The sequence below is a fragment of the Schistocerca piceifrons genome, chromosome X (assembly GCF_021461385.2).
Source record: "Schistocerca piceifrons isolate TAMUIC-IGC-003096 chromosome X, iqSchPice1.1, whole genome shotgun sequence".
In the NCBI taxonomy this organism is placed as follows: Eukaryota; Metazoa; Arthropoda; class Insecta; order Orthoptera; family Acrididae; genus Schistocerca; species Schistocerca piceifrons.
Genome location: NC_060149.1, coordinates 428429540 through 428451878, shown reverse-complemented (window position 1 = coordinate 428451878; position 22339 = coordinate 428429540). Strand labels below are relative to the sequence as shown.

Here is a 22339-nt window from a genome sequence, read left to right as displayed (position 1 = left end):
GTAGCCAATGTATTTATATGAGTGATTGCCTTGTGCATTTTGCTAGTTCTGCTCGTTCTAGAAAGAATTTTCTTAAATTGTCTACCTGTCCATAATGTAGGTTTTTCATGTCGATAAATCCCCTTCCTCCTTCCTTTCTGCTTAATGTGAATCTTTCTGCTGCTGAATGTATGTGATGTATTCTATATTTGTGGCATTGTGATCGTGTAAGTGTATTGAGTGCTTCTAGGTCTGTGTTACTCCATTTCACTACTCCAAATGAGTAGGTCAATATTGGTACAGCATAAGTATTTATAGCTTTTGTCTTGTTTCTTGCTGTCAATTCTGTTTTCAGTATTTTTGTTAATCTTTGTCTATATTTTTCTTTTATTTCTTCTTTAATATTTGTATTATCTATTCCTATTTCTTGTCTGTATCCTAGATATTTACAGGCATCCGTTTTTTCCATCGCTTCTATGCAGTCGCTGTGGTTATCCAATATGTAATCTTCTTGTTTAGTGTGTTTTCCCTTGACTATGCTATTTTTCTTACATTTGTCTGTTCCAAAAGCCATACTTATATCATTGCTGAATCGTTCTGTTATCTTTAGTAATTGGTTGAGTTGTTGATTTGTTGCTGCCAGTAGTTTTAGATCATCCGTGTATAGGAAATGTGTGATTTTGTGTGGGTATATTCCAGTAATATTGTATCCATAATTTGTATTATTTAGCATGTTGGATAGTGGGTTCAGAGCAAGGCAGAACCAGAAAGGACTTAATGAGTCTCCTTGGTATATTCCATGCTTAATCTGGATTGGCTGTGATGTCATATTATTTGAACTTGTTTGGATATTAAGTGTGGTTTTCCAATTTTTCATTACTATGTTTAGGAACTGTATCAATTTAGGATCTACTTTGTATATTTCCAATATTTGTAGTAACCATGAGTGGGGTACACTATCAAAAGCTTTTTGGTAATCAATGTATGCGTAGTGTAGCGACCTTTGTTTAGTTTTAGCTTGATATGTCACCTCTGCATCTATTATCAGTTGCTCTTTACATCCTCGTGCTCCTTTGCAACAGCCTTTTTGTTCTTCATTTATAATTTTGTTCTGTGTTGTACGTGTCATTAATTTCTGTTTAATGACTGAAGTTAATATTTTGTATATTGTTGGTAGGCATGTTATGGGGCGATATTTAGCTGGGTTCGCTGTGTCTGCTTGATCTTTAGGTTTCAGATATGTTATTCCGTGTGTAAGTGTATCAGGGAATGTGTATGGGTCTGCAATGTAACTGTTAAATAATTTAGTTAGATGTGAATGTGTTGAGGTGAACTACTTTAACCAGAAATTTGCTATTTTATCATTTCCAGGGGCTTTCCAATTGTGAGTAGAATTAATTGCTTGGGTGACTTCATGTTGCAAAATTATCACTTCAGGCATTTGTGGTATCATCTTGTATGTGTGTGTTTCTGCTTGTATCCACCATGCATGTCTGTTATGTTGTACCGGGTTTGACCGTATGTTGCTCCAGAAGTGTTCCATGTCTGTTATGTTTGGTGGATTGTTTATTTTAATGTGTGTGTTATCTATTGTCTGGTTAAATTTCTTTTGGTTTGTGTTGAATGTTTGGTTTTGTTTCCTTCTTTTTCACTTTTTTGTATCTTCTAAGTCGTTTGGCTAATGCTTGTAATTTCTGCTTCTTTTCGTCTAATTGCTCTGTCGCTTCTTGTTGTGAGATTTTACCTAACCTTTTTTGTTTTTTTTCTGAGATTTCATTTCTTATAAATTGTGCTAGCTGTCCGATGTCTTTTCTCAGTTTTTCTATTTTGATCTGTAGCCTGTGTTGCCATGCTGGTTTTGTGGGTTTCTTCTGTGTGTTGGTTGGTTCTGATCTCTGCCTAGTGTGTATATTTAGTGTAGTGAGTGCTCCTATATAAAGCAGTAGTTGTAACTCTTCCATAGTTGTGTTTTCATTTATTTTGTTGTGTATGATTGTGTTGATAGTTTTTATTGTTGTTTCGACTTGTGGGTTATTTGGTGGTCTATGCAAGAATGGTCTAATGTCTGTATTTGTGTCTTTGTATTCTATATATGTCAGCTGAAATTTTTCTTCAATATCTAACATCTGTATCACTTCGTGTTCTATTTGTGCTTGTTCTGGTGGCTGTCTTAAGATTTCGTTTTCCTCTGATTGTTAGTTGGTGCGTGTTGTTCTTTGTTTGTTTGCTCTGGGATGTTTGAGTCCATTACTGTATTTTCTTCTTCTTCTGATTGCACATTATTTTGTTCCAGTATTTGTTGTACTTGTTGTTTGATGTTTTCTAATTCTGACTGGGGTATCCTGTTATTTTTTTATTATTACACGGATCTGATCAGCTAGTCGTTGTTCTGTTAAAAATTTTAATTCTGGGTATCTGGTAATAAATGTTGTGTATACTTGTGATCTGTATCCAGTTGTGTTGGTTCCTAGGTTTGTTGCTTGGTAATAACAGAACATGAGGTGTCGATTAACTTCATCTGACCATCTCATCCTCTGTCTTTGTTTTCCTTCTAGGGTGGTTGCAGGAAGCATATCCTGCAAAACACCTCTATTTGGATTTAAATCATTTTCCAGTTGGCTAGCAGTGTCGTTACCATTGTGGGCAGGCATAGGGTTCAAGCGTCATCCCCGACCATGACGGCGCTTGTCCGAGGCTTCTATAGTTCTGTCCTGAACCAACTAATCACACAGAAAGAGGGGTTAGCCCTATTAGTGGTTTGTTCTTTTCGTCGCCTTTTATGACTGGCAGAACATTATTATTATTATTTTCCTTTCTCAGACGTTATGTCTGGTTAAAAATGGAATGTGGCGCGGACCTTGATCAAGCGTCACTTCCTTTTAACTGTACGGTATATGTTACACTGCATTTAGGAACTTTTGGGTAATTGAACAAGTATCAATAATTACAGATTTCTGTAGTTGTATATATAAGTTTGGATGTAGCTGTATTGCTTTGATGTACTGGTGGATATTGTGTGGTATCACTCCTGTAGTTGATAGTATAACCGGTATAATGTCAACTTTATCCTGATGCCACATGTCCTCGACTTCCTCAGCCAGTTGGATGTATTTTTCAATTTTTTCTCCTGTTTTCATCTGTATATTTGTTGCATTGGGTATGGATATTTCGATTAGTTGTGTTAATTTCTTCTTTTTATTGGTGAGTATGATGTCAGGTTTGTTATGTGGTGTTATATCTGTTATAATGGTTCTGTTCCAGTATAATTTGTATTCATCATTCTCCAGTACATTTTGTGGTGCATACTTGTATGTGGAAACGTGTTGTTTTATTAGTTTATGTTCTATGGCAAGTTGTTGATGTATTATTTTTGCTACATTGTCATGTCTTCCGGGGTATTCTGTATTTGCTAGTATTGTACATCCGCTTGTGATGTGATCTACTGCTTCCATTTGTTGTTTGCAAAGTCTGAATTTATCTGTTGTGGTACTGGCATCTATAATAATATGCTTGCTGTAATATCTGGTGTTTATTGTTTGATCCTGTATTGCAATCATGAATCCTTCCATCTCACTGTATATATTGCGTTTTCTTAGCCATGTGTTGGATGCATCTTGATCGATGTGTGGCTGTGTTAGATGATACGGGTGCTTGCCATGTAGTGTTTTCTTTTTCCAATTTACTTTCTTCGTATCTGTTATGTGATCTAAAGGGGTTTAGAAGTGGTTATGAAATTGCAGTAGTGTAGCCGATGTATTTATATGAGTGATTGCTTTGTGTATTTTGCTAGTTTCAGCTCGTTCTAGAAAGAATTTTCTTAAATTGTCTACCTGTCCATAATGTAGGTTTTTTATGTCGATAAATCCCCTTCCTCCTACCTTTCTGCTTAATGTAAATCCTTCTGTTGCTGAATGTATGTGATGTATTCTATATTTGTGGAATTGTGATCGTGTAAGTGTATTGAGTGCTTCTAGGTCTGTGTTACTCCATTTCACTACTCCAAATGAGTAGGTCAATATTGGTATAGCATAGGTATTTATAGCTTTTGTCTTGTTTCTTGCTGTCAGTTCTGTTTTCAGTATTTTTGTTAGTCTTTGTCTACATTTTTCTTTTACTTCTTCTTTAATATTTGTAAAATCTATTCCTATTTTTTTGTCTGGATCCTAGATATTTATAGGCATCTGTTTTTTCCATTGCTTCTATGCAGTCGCTGTGGTTATCCAATATGTAATCTTCCTGTTTAGTGTGTTTTCCCTTGACTATGCTATTTTTCTTACATTTGTCTGTTCCAAAAGCCATATTTATATCATTGCTGAATATTTCTGTTATCTTTAGTAATTGGTTGAGTTGTTGATTTGTTGCTGCCAGTAGTTTTAGATCATCCATGTATAGCAAATGTGTGATTTTGTGTTGGTATGTTCCAGTAATATTGTATCCATAATTTGTATTATTTAGCATGTTGGATAGTGGGTTCAGAGCAAGGCAGAACCAGAAAGGACTTAATGAGTCTCCTTGGTATATTCCATGCTTAATCTGTATTGGCTGTGATGTGATATTATTTGAATTTGTTTGGATATTAAGTGTGGTTTTCCAATTTTTCATTACTATGTTTAGGAACTGTATCAATTTAGGATCTACTTTGTATATTTCCAATATTTGTAGTAACCATGAGTGGGGTACACTATCAAAAGCTTTTTGGTAATCAATGTATGCATAGTGTAGCGACCTTTGTTTAGTTTTAGCTTGATATGTCACCTCTGCATCTATTATCAGTTGCTCTTTACATCCTCGTGCTCCTTTGCAGCAGTCTTTTTGTTTTTCATTTATAATTTTGTTCTGTGTTGTATGTGTCATTAATTTCTGTGTAATGACTGAAGTTCATATCTTGTATATTGTTGGTAGGCATGTTAAGGGGCGATATTTAGCTGGGTTTGCTTTGTCTGATTGATCTTTAGGTTTCAGATAGGTTATTCCACGTGTAACTGTATCAGGGAATGTGTATGGGTCTGCAATGTAACTGTTAAATAATTTATTTAGATGTGAATGTGTTGAGGTGAACTTCTTTAGCCAGAAATTTGCTATTCTATCTTTTCCAGGGGCTTTCCAATTGTGCGTAGAATTAATTGCTCGGGTGACTTCATGTTGCAAAATTACCACTTCAGGCATTTGCGGTATCATCTTGTATGTGTGTGTTTCTGCTTGTATCCACCGTGCATGTCTGTTATGTTGTACCGAGTTTGACCAAGTGTTCCATGTCTGTTATGTTTGGTGCATTGTCTATTATTATTATTATTATTATTATTATTATTATTATTATTATTATTAATAAACCCCGTGGAGGTCCGGGAAAAGAATAGGCCTCCGGTATGTTCTGCCAGTCATAAAAGGCGACGAAAAGAACAAACCATTAATAGGGCTAACCCCCCTTTTAGTGTGATTAGTTGGTTCAGGACAGAACTAATGAAGCCTCAGACAAGCGCTGTCACGTTCGGGGACAACGCTTTAACCCTATGCCCATCCACAATGGTAACTACACTGATAGCCCCACGGAAAATGATTTAAATCCAAATAGAGGTATTTTGCAGGATATGCTTCCTGCACCCACTCTAGAAGGAAAACAAAGACAGAGGATGAGATGAAGTTAACCGACACCTCATGTTCTGTTATTACCAAGTAAGAAACTTAGGAACCAACACAACTGGATACAGATCACAAGTATACACAACATTTATTCCATATACCCAGATTTAAAATTTTTAGCAGAACAACGACTAGCTGATCAGATCCATGTAATAATAGAAAATAACAGGATACCCCAGTCAGAATTAGAAAACATCAAACAACAAGTGCAACAAACACTGCAACAAAATAATGTGCAATCAGAAGAAGAAGAAAATACAGTAATGGACTCAAACATCCCAGAGCAAACAAACAAAGAACAACACGTATCAATTAAACAATCAGAGGAAAACGAAATCTTAAGACAGCCACCAGAACAAGCACAAATAGAACACGAAGTGACACACATGTTAGATATAGAAGAAAAATTTCAGCTGACATATATAGAATACAAAGACACAAATACAGACATTAGACCATTCTTGCATAGACCGCCAAATAACCCACAAGTCGAAACAACAATAAAAACTATCAACACAATCATACACAACAAAATAAATGAAAACACAACTATGGAAGAGTTACAACTACTGCTTTATATAGGAGCACTCACTACACTAAATATACACACTAGGCAGAGATCAGAACCAACCAACACACAGAAGAAACCCACAAAACCAGCATGGCAACACAGGCTACAGATCAAAATAGAAAAACTGAGAAAAGACATCGGACAGCTAACACAATTTATAAGAAATGAAATCTCAGAAAAAAAAACGAAAAAGGTTAGGTAAAATCTCGCAACAAGAAGTGATAGAGCAATTAGATGGAAAGAAGCAGAAATTACAAGCATTGGCCAAACGACTTAGAAGATACAAAAAAAGTGAAAAAGAAGGAAACAAAACCAAACATTCAACACAAACCAAAAGAAATTTTACTAGACAATAGATAACACACACATAAAAATAGACAATCCACCAAACATAACAGACATGGAACACTTCTGGAGCAACATATGGTCAAACTCTGTACAACATAACAGACATGCATGGTGGATACAAGCAGAAACACACACATACAAGATGATACCACAAATGCCTGAAGCGATAATTTTGCAACATGAAGTCACCCAAGCAATTAATTCTACTCACAATTGGAAAGCCCCTGGAAATGATAAAATAGCAAATTTCTGGCTAAAGAAGTTCACCTCAACACATTCACATCTGACTAAATAACAGTTACACTGCAGACCCATACACAGTCCTTGATACACTTACACAAGGAATAACATATCTGAAACCTAAAGATCAAGCAGACACAGCAAACCCAGCTAAATATTGCCCCATAACATGCCTACCAACAATATACAAAATATTAACTTCAGTCATTACACAGAAATTAATGACACATACAACACAGAACAAAATTATAATGAAGAACAAAAAGGCTGCTGCAAAGGAGCACGAGGATGTAAAGAGCAACTGATAATAGATGCAGAGGTGACATATCAAGCTAAAACTAAACAAAGGTCACTACACTACACATACATTGATTACCAAAAAGCTTTTGATAGTGTACTCCACTCATGGTTACTACAAATATTGGAAATATACAAAGTAGATCCTAAATTGAGACAGTTCCTAAACATAGTAATGAAAAATTGGAAAACCACACTTAATATCCAAACAAATTCAAATAATATCACATCACAGCCAATACAGATTAAGTGTGGAATATACCAAGGAGACTCATTAAGTCCTTTCTGGTTCTGCCTTGCTCTGAACCCACTATCCAACATGCTATATAATACAAATTATGGATATAATATTACTGGAACATACCAACACAAAATCACACATTTCCTATACATGGATGATCTAAAACTACTGGCAGCAACAAATCAATAACTCAACCAATTACTGAAGATAACAGAAGTATTCAGCAATGATATAAATAGGGCTTTTGGAAGAGACGAATGTAAGAAACATAGCATAGTCAAGGGAAAACACACTAAACAAGAAGATTACATATTGGATAACCACAGTGACTGCGTAGAAGCGAAGGAGAAAACAGATGCCTATAAATATCTAGGATACAGACAAAAAATAGGAATAGATAATACAAAAAATAGGAATAGATATACAAATATTAAAGAAGAAATAAAAGAAAAATATAGACAAATATTAACAAAAATACTGAAAACAGAATTGACAGCAAGAAACAAGACAAAAGCTATAAATACTTATGCTGTACCAATACTGACCTACTCATTTGGAGTAGTGAAATGGAGTAACACAGACCTAGAAGCACTCACTCAATACACTTACACGATCACAATGCTACAAATATAGAATACATCACATACATCCAGCAACAGAAAGATTCACATTAAGCAGAAAGGAAGGAGGAAGGGGATTTATCGACATAAAAAACCTACATTATGGTCAGGTAGACAATTTAAGAAAATTCTTTCTAGAACGACCAGAAACTAGCAAAATACACAAAGCAATCACTCATATAAATACATCGGCTACACCACTGCAATTTCATAACCACTTCTACAACCCTTTAGATCACATAACATCAACAGATACGAAGAAAGTAAATTGGAAAAAGAAAACACTACATGGCAAGCACCCGTATCATCTAACACAGCCACACATCGATCAAGACGCATCCAACACATGGCTAAGAAAAGGCAACATATACAGTGAGACAGAAGGATTCATGATTGCAATACAGGATCAAACAATAAACACCAGGTATTACAGCAAGCATATTATTAAAGATGCCAATACCACAACAGATAAATTCAGACTTTGCAAACAACAAAGAGAAACAGTAGATCACATCACAAGCGGATGTACAATACTAGCAAATACAGAATACACCAGAAGACATGACAATGTAGCAAAAATAATACAACAACTTGCAATACAACATAAACTAATAAAACATGTTCCCACATACAAGTATGCACCACAAAATGTACTAGAGAATGATGATTACAAATTATACTGCAACAGAACCATTATAACAGATAAACCACCACATAACAAACCTGACATCATACTCACCAATAAAAAGAAGAAATTAACACAACTTATCAAAATATCCATACCCAATACAACAAATATACAGATGAAAACAGGAGAAAAATTGAAAAATACATCCAACTGGCTGAGGAAGTCAAGGACATATGGCATCAGGATAAATTTGACATTATACCAATTTTACTATCAACTACAGTAGTCATACCACACAATATCCACCAGTACATCAACGCAATACAGCTACATCGAAACGTATATATACAACTACACAAATCTGTAATTATTGATACTTGCTCAATTCCCCGAAAGTTCCTAAATGCAATGTAAGATACACCATACAGTTAAAAGGAAGTCACGCTTGATCAAGGTCCATGTTGCTTTCCATTTTTAACCAGACATAATTGTCTGAGAAAGGGAGAAAGGAAAGAAGTGATAATAATAATAATAATAATAATAATAATAATAATAATATCAGCCATAGACAATACATAAAATCCACTGCAATGAGTCCTGAGAGAGAACAAACTTTATCAACACCTAATGCAGGTGAGTATGGTTCCAGTGTTTCTAAAAACCGAACGTGATATTTTTGACCAAGGCCAAAAGATAAAAATAAATATGTAATACTTGCAACAGCAACAGCAACAGCAACAACAACAACAACAACAACAACAAAGTGTACCTGTAAGCTACATTCGAAGACAATCAATTATTGTTTGGCCTACAAACCCAAAGAAAATGAATGACTTTGTAGGCACTTCATGTGCTGTGATTTTTCTCATTAGTTATTGTTGTTTTATAGTCTTCACTTCATTTTATGTTCCTATTCTGTTAAAAACAAAGAGTTGAATTAGGACCTAATTTTTGATTTGATTTTTATGTCATTTCATCTGAATTATAAAAATAAAAAACCAAAGAGACGTGTTTTTGTAGATGACAAATTTTCTGTGAAGACTGATTATTGTAAGTACAGTAAATGATTTAAATAATAAATTTGTTGTTTTATTATGTAAATATGTAAGTTTTTAAGTTATTTCCAGTAATTATTTAGCAACATACCTACACTCTGTTGGGGTACTTATAGACAACCCCCCTCCCTTCCCCCATGTGACGACCATGTTACCAAAACCAAACATTAAAGATCTATGTCCATCATTTTGCAGTATATGGAATAACCTTTTTAAGTTTTGGTAGAATGAATGACTGAACAAAAAATAAATAACTGGCATACAAATACTGAACACAAATCTCAGTGCCACACAAACCACTAATGTACATTTGTATTGGTATGTATCTGTTAAGGAAGGTAATATCTCATTTTGTGAGAAGATATCAAATACAATGAAAGTACTTCAATTTTGCACAAACTAGAGAAACATTATCTTATTCAAAAACCGTAGAAAACTAAAAACACACTAATAGTCTTAATTTAGAATTCATAGTGCAGGAATAATAGAAACCAATAAATTTATCTCAAGATTCTCAAGCCTTTTATGCTATGCAGCTGTGGCAACTACGTAACAATACTTTTCTATCAGTACACTTTAAATCAGTTTGTGAAAGAGCAAAATATACAGGAATCACCAAATTTTATGACCATTTTTCAGGTACTGCAGAGAAGTTGGAAAAAATTATCCTAAAACAGGTGTAGTATCCACAGTTAAACAGCCAGCACAATCATACTGTACCCCACAACATAGCAAGAAGACAGGATAACACAAAAATTAAAAAAGCAGAAGGCCTATATGAGGTGCCAATCATAGTTCTGAACCGATGCATGAACAGAACATTAACTCTATTAACAAACATCCATAAACACTATAAAATTGTGTGTGTGTGTGTGTGTGTGTGTGTGTGTGTGTGTGTGTGTGTGTGTTTTTCTCCACATCTCCTCTTAAACCACTGAGAACCATCTATATATCACAGTTCAGCAGATATGAGGTCATAATGATATGTGAGAAACTGCCGTGTCGTGCACAACATTTAAATTTATTACTTCTTTGCCACTAACTCTACCCAAAGCTTATTTCCCCAACAGTACCCACAAATGCTGATGAAAGTATGAAGACAAATATGCTGATGTACAACACAGTTCAAGAGAGATGACACTATAAACAAGATATGTGAAAAAAATGCTGCATTGTGCATTAAGTTTTAATAACATTTGTTTTGTAAATAAAACCGCCTTTTCTTGCTGCAACTTAATTTATTTTTCCCAGATGTGTTTCACTTTTTTCTTGCTCTAAGGAACCATCCGTGGAATGGTTTGCTGTGATCTGTTTTTCTTCTTATCTGGTCTGGAGGTTGCACTACCACTTCATTTCAAACACATAAGCACAATTTTGTATTCTAAACTTTTCCACACTGTTCACCATGTTTCCCCTTTTTTATGGTGTACCATTACTCTTTTGCCACTCGATATAGTTATTTCCTCTGACACTGTGCTTTTAACAACATAAATATTGTAAGTTCTATTTACATTGTTAAAAGCACAGTGTCTGAAGAAATAGCCATACCAAGTGGCAAAAGAATAATAGTACACCACAAAAAAGGAGAAACATGGTGAACAGTGTGGAAAAGTTGGGAATACAAAATCATGCTTATGTGTTTGAAATAAAGTGGTAGTGCAAACTCCAGACCACATGAGAGGAAAAACAGATCACAGCAAACTATCCCACTGATGATGCCTTAGAGCAAGGAAAAGGCGAAACACACCTGGGAATAAATCAAGTTGCAGCAAGAAAAGGCAGTTCTATTTACAAAACAAGTATTTCTGGGCTTGCTGCAGAGGATGGCCACACAAGAAAACTTGTTAAGTTTTAATAAATTTATTCTTTATTACAAACACTATCCTCCTGTAGAGTCAACTTAAGGAAATCCTCGATTCCTCTGAGTGCTTTTGATAGCTTTAAACTGCGAAGCATAAACGTCTGTAAGTGGAAACGACAGCTGTCAATAGAGACATGAAGACGTGTTGCCACAGAGACATTTACAGAATCATGTTGTAGACATGCAAAGTAGATGCGTCCAGCATACAGAACCTGTGCACATCACATTCGTTAAATTGGATACTGTACAATACACATCTGCACATTATGAATATTTCTGTGTATGACTGTTCCATAATTTTGAAAGCATTTTCACAAATAAATGGAAATTAAATTTTTTCGATACTTCACTACAAACAGAGTTCCCTTTTTGCTTTCATTTCTAATAGGAAATTCGCAAAATGAACATCTGGGCAATGCCAGATTTGTCAGCTAGTAACAAATACATCTTTCAGTTCAGGTACTTTTCCAGCTTACCTAAAGCACATCCAAGATGTATAAAATAATTTTCAAAACGACAGGTCACTTACCTCACTATCAACATTTTCAAACATAAATAATAAGAATGTACTGTGAAAGACAGACTAAAGTGAGTTACCTGAATAAATACAACCTCCTAAATGCTGCACAGTTTGACTTCTAATATGGGCCATAACAGAGTTTACAAAGGTTGTACCGTCAATTCTCAATAGGGTTGACTGTGTTATAAGCATATTTTTAGAGCTGTTGAAAGCTTTAGACACTGTTTATCACAAAATACTACTAAACAAACTAGAAATGCTAAGTACAAGAAGAATAGCTAATGAGTGGTTCCAGTCTCAAATAGAAAAATAGGATGCAATTGGAACACTCAATGATGTTAACAATTGCTCAGTATATGATAAATTAACACTGAAACAAAACAAACAGCATGTCCATCAGATTAAAGGGAGACAACGCATTGAACAAAGGCTAAATCTATCACCTGTGTAGCAAACAGTGTTTTAAGGGGTGAATGGATATAGAATGAACACACAAAGGTAGTGGCAAAAAGAATGTCACCAGCATGTTATGCACTTAAGGTTGTAGCATCAGTGTGCAAGAGCCAGTGTGTCTTATGGCATAATATTCCTACGTACATTCAATTCTTAGCTACGGGATTCCATTCTGTTGATCAAATGCACAAAACAAAAATTTTCAAATTACAGAAAATAACTTCAGATACAAAGTAATAGCAAGACTCATTGTAAGGAAATATTTTTTTTTTTTTAAAATGAGTATCCTTACTGTGTGAAGAGAATACATCTACTAAACCACTGGACACTTCACAAAAAAAATTAGTACCTATGTCATAAATAGTTCTACACACAATCATGAAACAAAGGCCAGTTTGGACCTACATTTACTCATGGAGAAAGAGAGAAACTAAACAGTATTTTCTACCACAGATTAAATTTAAGGAAATTTTGCCCAAGGAGATGAAAGAGTGAGCTCAAATACATTTATTTAAAAAGACAGTTAAAGTCAAAATGTACCTCTTAATAATGAACACTACACAAAAGATTACTTACGAAACAAATAAAACTGCTGACACATCAACATATGATAAAAATGCATTTCTTTCCATAGGAAAATCATCAAGCGAGATTGCTGGTGCACAGTACTGTTGTCCTGCCATTTCTCTGAGTGCAATATCTCACTTATCATGAAGGGATTCTGCCCAAGTTTTTTTTTTTTTTTTTTTCAGACAAGCAGAAAGGAAGACAGAGAGGTAACTACAGGCACGACAGCTTGGCCATTGTCCTAAAGTCATTTGCAAGTGTGTATGAGGGCGCACGCGCAGAAAACACACACACACACACACACACACACACACACACACACACACACACACACACAGGCTAAACTGACAATGTGTAATTAATTTTCAAATTACTGAGCTATCTTGTTTCAAGGGGACAGTCCATTTGACAAGACAGTGGCATCCGATTCAGCTGGATAATGGCTCGTGGTCAGTCTGGCCGTACTGATTTAGGTCTAGCTAAATCACTTCAGGAAGATACTAGACTGATTCCATCAACAGGGCCACAGCTGACAACCCTGTCTTCTTAATTCATATGCCTGTACAGTGTGTTGTGAAGGGAGTGCGGGGAGAGGAGGAAGCAAGCATTGGCGGGTGGGGATGGGGGTGTGGGGGGGGTGGGGGGTGGGGGGAAGGCACACCTACCAGTTGCAGTGCTGGCACTACAAATTGCGCGTCATGCTTACACGAAAGCAGATGAAAGGCTCGGAAGTAAAACTTGCTTTAAATGTTGTTCGTAAACGAAACTGAAATCGTCATGTGCATTAAAAAAATATATATATATATATATATATATGTCTGCCCTCTGTGTGTTCCCAACCCATTCATCTGATTGCGATGAAATTTTGGTGATTTGTTCTCCGTACGCCCACAAAGGTTCCTAGCCGAAAAAAAAATAGAAATAAGACACATTCTTGAGGAGATATGACATCATAAACAATAAGATGCCACTGCGGGAAAATACCCAGATTTATGCGTTCACTATTTGAAAATGAGAGCACTTAGCGACTAGCAACAAACGTTACATACAATTTCAAACCCTTACGAAAATTTTTCTCGCTGACACCCCCCACAAAATAATGAAAGGAAAAAAGGTTGTCGCTTACTACATTTTCTCAGTACATACCGTAAATCTGCCACAGTACACATGACGTTTTAATGTATAATTTCGTTACTATTAACTCTAATTGCAACATATTTCGCATACAGTACCCACTTATCAGTAAATGCGCCGGCAAATTTGTCTCTTTGTGACATATAATTCAGGAGATATGACGTAGTAAACATCGAGATGCGTGAAAAAGTGCCGCGTCAGGCATGACGTTTTGTTCTATTATTTCTTCACTACTAACACTATTTGCAACACATTTCGCAAACGTGTTAAAAAAAGTATATAAAACCACGGGCGTATTCCTAAAAAATGTTGTGCCAAAATTTTAAATCAATCAGTCAACAACTTTCTGAGATTTCCTCCGTTGCGAAACACGGGCGTACTGCTAGTGTTTAATAAATATCTTAACTGCAGCAATGAAGTACGCTTATCGCAAGGAAAGGAAACAGTCTGAAATAGAAATAAAATTTACGACGCAATGAATGGCAGATTGTTTTGTATTTATTCAAGATGTCATACTGTTGTAAAAACATTTAGAGCCATGTGGTCCACCACTTTCATTGTCACTCTGTTCCATTTCTGTGTTTGAAATAGAACAGAAATACAATTTTTTCTGCTCCCTTTCCCTTTAGCAGCATTCAATCACATGCAATATAATTTTGTGAGCATCGCTACGTAATACCGGTTTCCTTCATACCGTATGCCTACCAGTAGGGGTTGTTGGTGACTCCCAAGATGGGCCAGCAACTGCCTCTTCACTCATTATGATAATGTTTAGCACAACTGCACAATAAAAACACGCAGAACAGTACGGCGCAAAACAATAACGAAGCAGACGACAATGGCTACCTTGTACAACACAGTCAGCTACGTAATGTTGGCAGCAGTCGAAACTGCGTGCCTACCAAAGCCTCCCGACGTCTACCGACTTCTACCGATTCAAGACTACGAAGAGATCTGCCATCTAAAAGTTTACACACTGTACATATGACTTGTTTCCATGTATTAATCTAACAAATACTGTGTTAGTGTCAATTAATCCTTTGACAATTAGATTAGTAATACTAAACCTACAATTTCATGAGATTCTCAATGTTATGAAAAGCATCTTAAATTCCAGTCTCTGTGCAATGACAACTAAGTGACTGCTTCTTTAAGAAACTTACAGAAGTCAAGGTTTTCATGCTGCTGACATACAGTATTGATTCTGAAAGGCAGTAAATTGTATGCTCTATAGCACAAATTAAAATACCACTGAAAATAAAAGGGGAAAAAGGAATTGTCTGAAATTATTATAAAGTTATTTACATCAGTGTGAATCAATAGTTTAGGTCTTTGAGCCACTTTAAATACTTTTAATTAGGAATTTATTTCACTCTGCCAGAACTGTTTACGGTTTCTTTGTCATTAGTCTTATTAATTACTTTATTTTTGCGTATATCACAGGAGCATTAAGTCAGACATTTTGCCATGTACTTATGAATTTTACTCAGGTATACATTACATTTCGAACAAAAAAGGAAAAAATTAACATAGGGGCAGAAACATCTAAAGTAATTTAATCATGTCTGCCGAGACCCGTATATTCTACCAACGTCCATTCTGCACATCTAAATATAAACTGCAAGGTAAGTATCCAAGTCTTCCTGTGCACTGACTTGTTTAGAAGATGCTTTTTTAAATGTTATGACTGAATTTTTCATATCTTACTGAACACTCAATAATGAATACAGAACCAATAATTAAATTTATCATTGTATCACTATTAGTGAAATAAAAACTTCATGATTAAGAGAAATTACAAATTCAAGATGCAAAAACATAGAACTGCAAGCTTTTTAGTCAACTGTCTGAACAGATGTGTGCTATTTTTAAGATTTAGTTTATTTACATAAAATGTAATTGGGAACAAAGGGCCATTTACATTATATCCTGTTCCCACTACCATTTTGCGAATGCAATTCCAAAAGCTGTCAAACATTATAAATGCTTACGCAACTTTTTCTAATTTAAAACATTGATTTGATATAGGAAAAATCATCAAATATACCTCTGTGCCCCAAAGTAATTATTCATCACAGACATTAATTGCTGTTTGTTGGTGGCTCAGCAACTAAGTTTAAGACTGCACAGTGGGCCACATTCTCATTCTCACTGTTATAGGTTCTTGGCAACAGCCATGCCATGAATTCTCTGACATACCGGAGCCCAACAGGTCAGTAGTCTAGCTAAATCCGGAAACATGAGCAAATTTGGTACCATTTACGTTTTTGAATAATTTTTCTGCTGTACTCACTAGCTTATGAAGAGTATTAGCTTGTAATTCTGCCCTTATTCTTCAAGAATAGGTATGCATGTATCTCAATCCAGTTACACAGGCATTTCAGATATAGCTCTAAGGATACTATTTTTCAGGTACATTTAGTTTTCTAGAATGTCTCAACAAGTTCATCATTCTTAAGGAAGAATAGGCCACTGAATTGAAATTTGTAGTTAGACATAATGAAAAACTCCATTTATGAATAACGTGTCACACAGTGAAACGGTCTGAAGCACTTGGGGGGAGGGGGGGGGGGATGTGGAAGCCTGTGTTACTTCGTACTTAATACATCCGGACAGCTCTCCCCAACCTCCTTTTGATGCATTATGTTCTTATAAACCCTCCTCTCTTTTATATCTGCACATAACTGTCTAGCTAGTTCTGAAAGTCATTTTTCAAGAGCAGTTTAAAACTAAAACACACACACACACACACACACACACACACACACACACACACACACAGATGGGAGGGAGGGAGTTGGGCATAAATACAGAAACTAACAAAAAAATTCCCCAATACCATCACACATGCAATCCATGTAATACTGGTACAGTTCACCGGAAACTTTTCTATGCACTGAAGAAGAAAAAAAATTTTAGAGTTATAAAAGGAAGTGTAAATATAAACACACATTCTTAAGGTCTAAAGTTTAAACATAGTGAACAAAATTATGAACTATGTTCAGACTGGATTCTACTGGAATCTTTGTGCACAGCAACTGTGACATAACAAAAAGTCAGTGTATCTTAAGTGAGTCATACACTCAACACTCTTGTAAATGCACACATTTTTCCATGACCTTAGCATACACATAGCTTAACTGAGGAGCTGAGAGTGTAAAGAGTACAAGTGCTCGCTGAAGTAAGATGAATACATGACTGTCCGAGTTAAATGGCTGTCTACAAAATCATGAAAGTTACTATCCGCCACGTCATCCGAACAAGACAGAGCAGGGCAAAAGCACCACAGCGCAAAGTTGCGAACTGGTGCCAGTGCCCTAGACTCAACACTTGCATGAATTCCACCAGCACCACAGACGGCGCTGAAGGATAAAGATATCTACTTTGCCTCAGCCAACTGCTGGCCGAGTACAATCCGCCAATGACTGGACAACAACGGACAAACACCTACTCGGAAGGTAGAAGAGCAGCCGTTGTCCAGGGCTGACAGACAGGGAACGTCATTTAATGAACTCTTAGAAATGAACAGGCAGTTGTAATTGCATTTGCTATGTACTGTGAAACTTACCTATGATTATTTGCACTTAGCCATTGAGGGCCTTTCTGTGTTTTATTACATGCAGTACTGCAGACTTCATTTTTCAATAAGCCACAAAGATAAGTTAACCTTTTTAACTCATTTGTGTGACACTGTTCCTAATTTGTTGGAGTGTTTTAGAACCTTCATTCTTCTATCCTGTTACCTGACCCTGGGGCATAGTCATGTAATAGTGCAGGGAGAAATTGTCTTAGCGTTGTACTGCACCAGAAGACATTTTACGAACTCTCATACTCTGACTGTCTTTGCAAAACTGGCAATGAATGTTTCCAAAACAACCTACACATCATACATTATTGCCTAATGGTCAGTTAGTCTTCGTACAGTAATAGGTATGGTTAGAGATTGTAGTGCCCTTGGGTAATTTTTTTAATATATTAAAAACACATATGCTCTGCATCTTACAAATTTTTACAGTAAAACAAGTACAAGCATAGAAACATTTTATTTACTGTGCTATATTTTGAAGACATTTTGGTACACTACACAATACGTAAAGCACCGTACATGTGTGTGAGAAATTAAGGCAGAATTAATATAACAAGCTGAAACACACAGGTTAATAGCAAATATAATAGAAATACCAGAATGAATATATGTTGGTGCAATTCCAACATATACGGGAGATTATTCGTAGCTACTTTCTATACTCCAGTCACTGTCAATGTCTATAGAACCATAGTCATTTCCTTCTGTGGTATCACTTCGATGTCCTTCCTGGGGCAATACTTGCAATGCTGTACCATCGTGTTGTGCATTTTTCCGTCTTCCTCATTCCTTGCTTTGACTATGTCGTCCTCTTTTCCCACTCCCTCTTCTTACACCCATGGTAACTGTTTTCTGGGAATGGGATACATTATTATGACTCATGATGAAGTGTTGGCTGTATTTCTTTATTTCCTGAAGATTTTTCCACATCTAAAATTTTATTTCAATTGCATTTTGATGCAAAAGTTGCAGAAGCGGTGTTGATGGGGGCCAATATTGGGCCTGCTAAAATCCACTTCTATAAACTCATGAAACAGTTCAGAGGATTTTGCTTGCTAATTCAGATCTACCTGATATTCCTCCAGTGTATTTTGTTTCCTTTGCTATCATATCCATGGCTTTAATTGAAGAAAGCTTTTTGTTTTCATTCCCAGTGCTGACCACCTTCACTGCTTCCATCCCTTCTTGGGGAACAAATATATATTTGAAGTGCTGCTTTGCCTTTCCACAGAGACCAAAATCTATCATACTCTATATATGTGTGGAACTGATGATCTACTGTGTCACTATGTTTATTTTGCTTCAAGAAGTAATCCAATATTTCACAATAGCGTGTATTTACAAACGCATTAAGTATTATTGTAAATACTCTTAGTAGCTAAAGCATTGGGCAATTGTACTTAAATAATATAATAATAATAATAATAATAATAAGACATAACATCTGAGAAAAGAAATAATAATAATAATAATAATAATAATAATAATAATAATAATAATAATAATAATTACATGCCTGAAACTTCATTAAAGATAGCAGCACTTCTACTTCTGTGAACCATTTCACCTGTATGCATATTCTAAATTCAGTGCAGGCATTGGCTTAGAGTTTCTACTTTATCATCACAAAATGCAGCACTATGCAGAAAATTGATTGTATATCTTTCACTCAGAAGAGATTCACACTTTAGCTTACCAAATATGTATTTAGATCATTTCCTTATGAAATGTCACTTGCACCATTTGTACTCTCAGCCCCTCAATTCGAACTCTAGTTTGTTCGAGTTTAATTCAAACTACATAAATGCTAATGTCGTGCAATAATACGCACTTAAGAGCCTGTCGAGTCTGCATAACTCGCTTCATGTACACTCATGATACCTATACTGCAGCTGAAATCTAGCTCTCCAATAAAGTACAGATTCAATCACAGCTGAATACTAACTTACTCTCTACTACATATGCTTGCTCGTCAGCCTCAATGTGTTAAACGCTTGGGGGGGGGGGGGGGGGGGGGGGGGCGGCGGCTCCATACCAGACCATTCAACCACAGAGAAAAGATCTCAGAAGGTACTGGGGATCAAACCCAGATCCTTCCGCATCAAAGGCCATAATGCTATCCATTCGGCTACAGCTACCACTAAAGTCTGCTGCCTTAGAATGATATGAAAATATTTCACATTTCTCTTAAATCTTCACTTTTCAACCACATCAAATTTGATTTAATTCTACAAATCTACAAAAGTTATTTATTTACAGAGACACTTACCAATGCCAGTTGTTGACATTTGTTGCATCTGGTCGTTCTTCAACAATCCATCGGGGATCACCTTCACCCCACTTAGCCATTTCTGAAATAGAATGACAGTATAAAGCATTCATAAGTATGAAAACTTATCTTCAATACTATGTAACTAATGAATAAACACAACAAAATTGATAAGTATCTGGACAAATCCAACCATAGTTTCTGACAGCATGTATGAATTTGTTCTTTATCTTCTCTCCAGGAACCAAGCAACCTAAAACCACCACCACCTAACTGTGCTGTCTTACAATATATTTATTCACAATCGGTTTCAATCATCAATCATCTTCCTAGTGCTGGGACAAAAATAAAAAAGTGAAAACTGAATATTAACACAAATTTCATTTTTGTGAAAAATATTATCGGGAAAAAATCCTACAAAAAATATTGTGACAACCTCACACGTCATACGTGCTATTTAACCACAAAGAATGTCATAGATAACTTGCAAATGTCAGAAAAATACTTCGCCATAATACCGCCTTCACCAAACAGAAAACATTGAAAATATGAACCCATATAACAGCAGTAAGTGCACAGCACCACTGCTCAGGCACAACACCCAGTAGGTTAATGCCCGCAAGTGTTGATCAAAGAAGTTACAAGCCTGAAGTCAAACAACAAGGTCAAATATAAAGATCAAGGAACAAGTTCCAAAATATTAGTACAGTCACAGAGAAACACACATGCACTAAAATTACAATAAAAAGAAATACAATAAAAGCAGATACACATGTATACTTTCCCCCTTTAATTTTATTTATCTATTTTATCATTTTTCTTTTTCACTTTATTTAAATACAATATTATTTACTGCAATAGCTACATGATACCATTATAATATTACACGATATCTTGTCACATGATAAAAGCAAACCAACCATTTGGTGAAAACCACCACATAAGAAAAGTATACATAGTCCTGTACAATAATATGCAATACAATAGTCACATGATGCTGTTGCATTTCATATGATACTACAGTATCATCACATGATAAAAACAAACTGACCATTTAGTAAGACCTACATCACAAGCATTGTGAAACCTAGTGCTAAGCTTAGCCAGGTTACAGAAAACCTAGGGGCCTTGTGCAAAGATTTTGATGGTGAGGACCATGTTCTTGTAGTAGAAGGAGCAGGAAACAGCCTGGCTAGCAATTTGGACTATAGTCTTATGTGTGACCTGGATGTAATAGGAGCAGCAACAGCTCACACTTGTGTGGGGGTTTGTGCATGTTTTGCAGTGCCATGACCAGCCCTGGGTTAATACGGCTGTCAACCTTGTTAACAGAGAGCGGGGGGAGTTACTGTTGGCAGAAATTGAATCTCATATCTGTGCTGTGCCTGTTGACGCAATTGGGAGATGGGGTTTCAACTAGTCATGGCCTGCACCTGAATATGGGGGGGGGGGGGGGGGGAGGATAGATTAGTTGATCTTGCAGACAATGTAAAAGGGGGCTACATGCACACAAGACAAAATACCTGTGATTACTGGAGTCAGAGAGACACATTTTTAGGTTAGAGTCAGGTTACAGACAGAGTATTGAAAGAGATTAAAACAGAACAGTGCCATAATGTCTGTAGCACTACCCAGAGAAATAAAATTTGTGTGTTTCATCAGAACATTAGAGGATTGTAAAATAAGATAGATGAGCTTCTTGTATGCCTAGAAAATGGGGTAAATTCTGAAGGTATAAATGTTTTGTATCTCTCTGAACACCATGTAACCACAGGGATGGAGAAGTTAAATTTAAGGGGTTATAGATTAGCGTCTTATTCATGTAGGGTCAACATGGAAAAAGGAGGAGTTGCTACTTATATAAAAACTGGACACAAAGTCAAAAATATTGAAACAAATAGTTTTAGTGTAGATCAGATCCTTGAAGCATGTGCTTGTGAGTTCCTACTGCAATATACTTCATATAGTAATTTTAACAATCTACAGATCCCCTCAAGGTACCTTTCAGCAATTCATGAAAAATCTAGAGGCATTATTGAGCTACGTCTCAGACAAGAAGAAGCAGTCAGCGGTTTGTGGTGATTTTAATGTAGATTTCTTAAAAGATATAGATAGGAAAAATGAGCTAGAATCTTTGTTTGGCTGTTTCAATCTAGTATCTGTTGTAAATTTTCCAACTCGTATGCAGCAGGATAGTAGGTCACTTATCAATAACATTTTCACAGACAGTGCTCAGGTAGAAACAATTAATGTGTACCCAGTTGTTAATGGGCTATCTGATCATAATGCACAGTTAATGTAAATAACACATATAGCACCTTACAGGTTTC

At 35.8% G+C, this 22339-nt stretch overlaps 1 protein-coding gene across 2 annotated transcripts in view; it reads right to left on the bottom strand.

The window, feature by feature from the left end:
- Window positions 1-22339, bottom strand: part of LOC124721205 (activator of 90 kDa heat shock protein ATPase homolog 1) — a 96356-nt gene that overhangs the window by 51313 nt on the left and 22704 nt on the right. For both annotated transcript variants that reach the window (XM_047246055.1, XM_047246054.1), the window contains exon 2: window positions 20010-20091. In XM_047246055.1, coding sequence (XP_047102011.1) covers window positions 20010-20089 — 80 coding nt within the window. In that variant the 5' untranslated portion in view covers window positions 20090-20091. The remainder of the gene's footprint in view (window positions 1-20009; window positions 20092-22339) is intronic.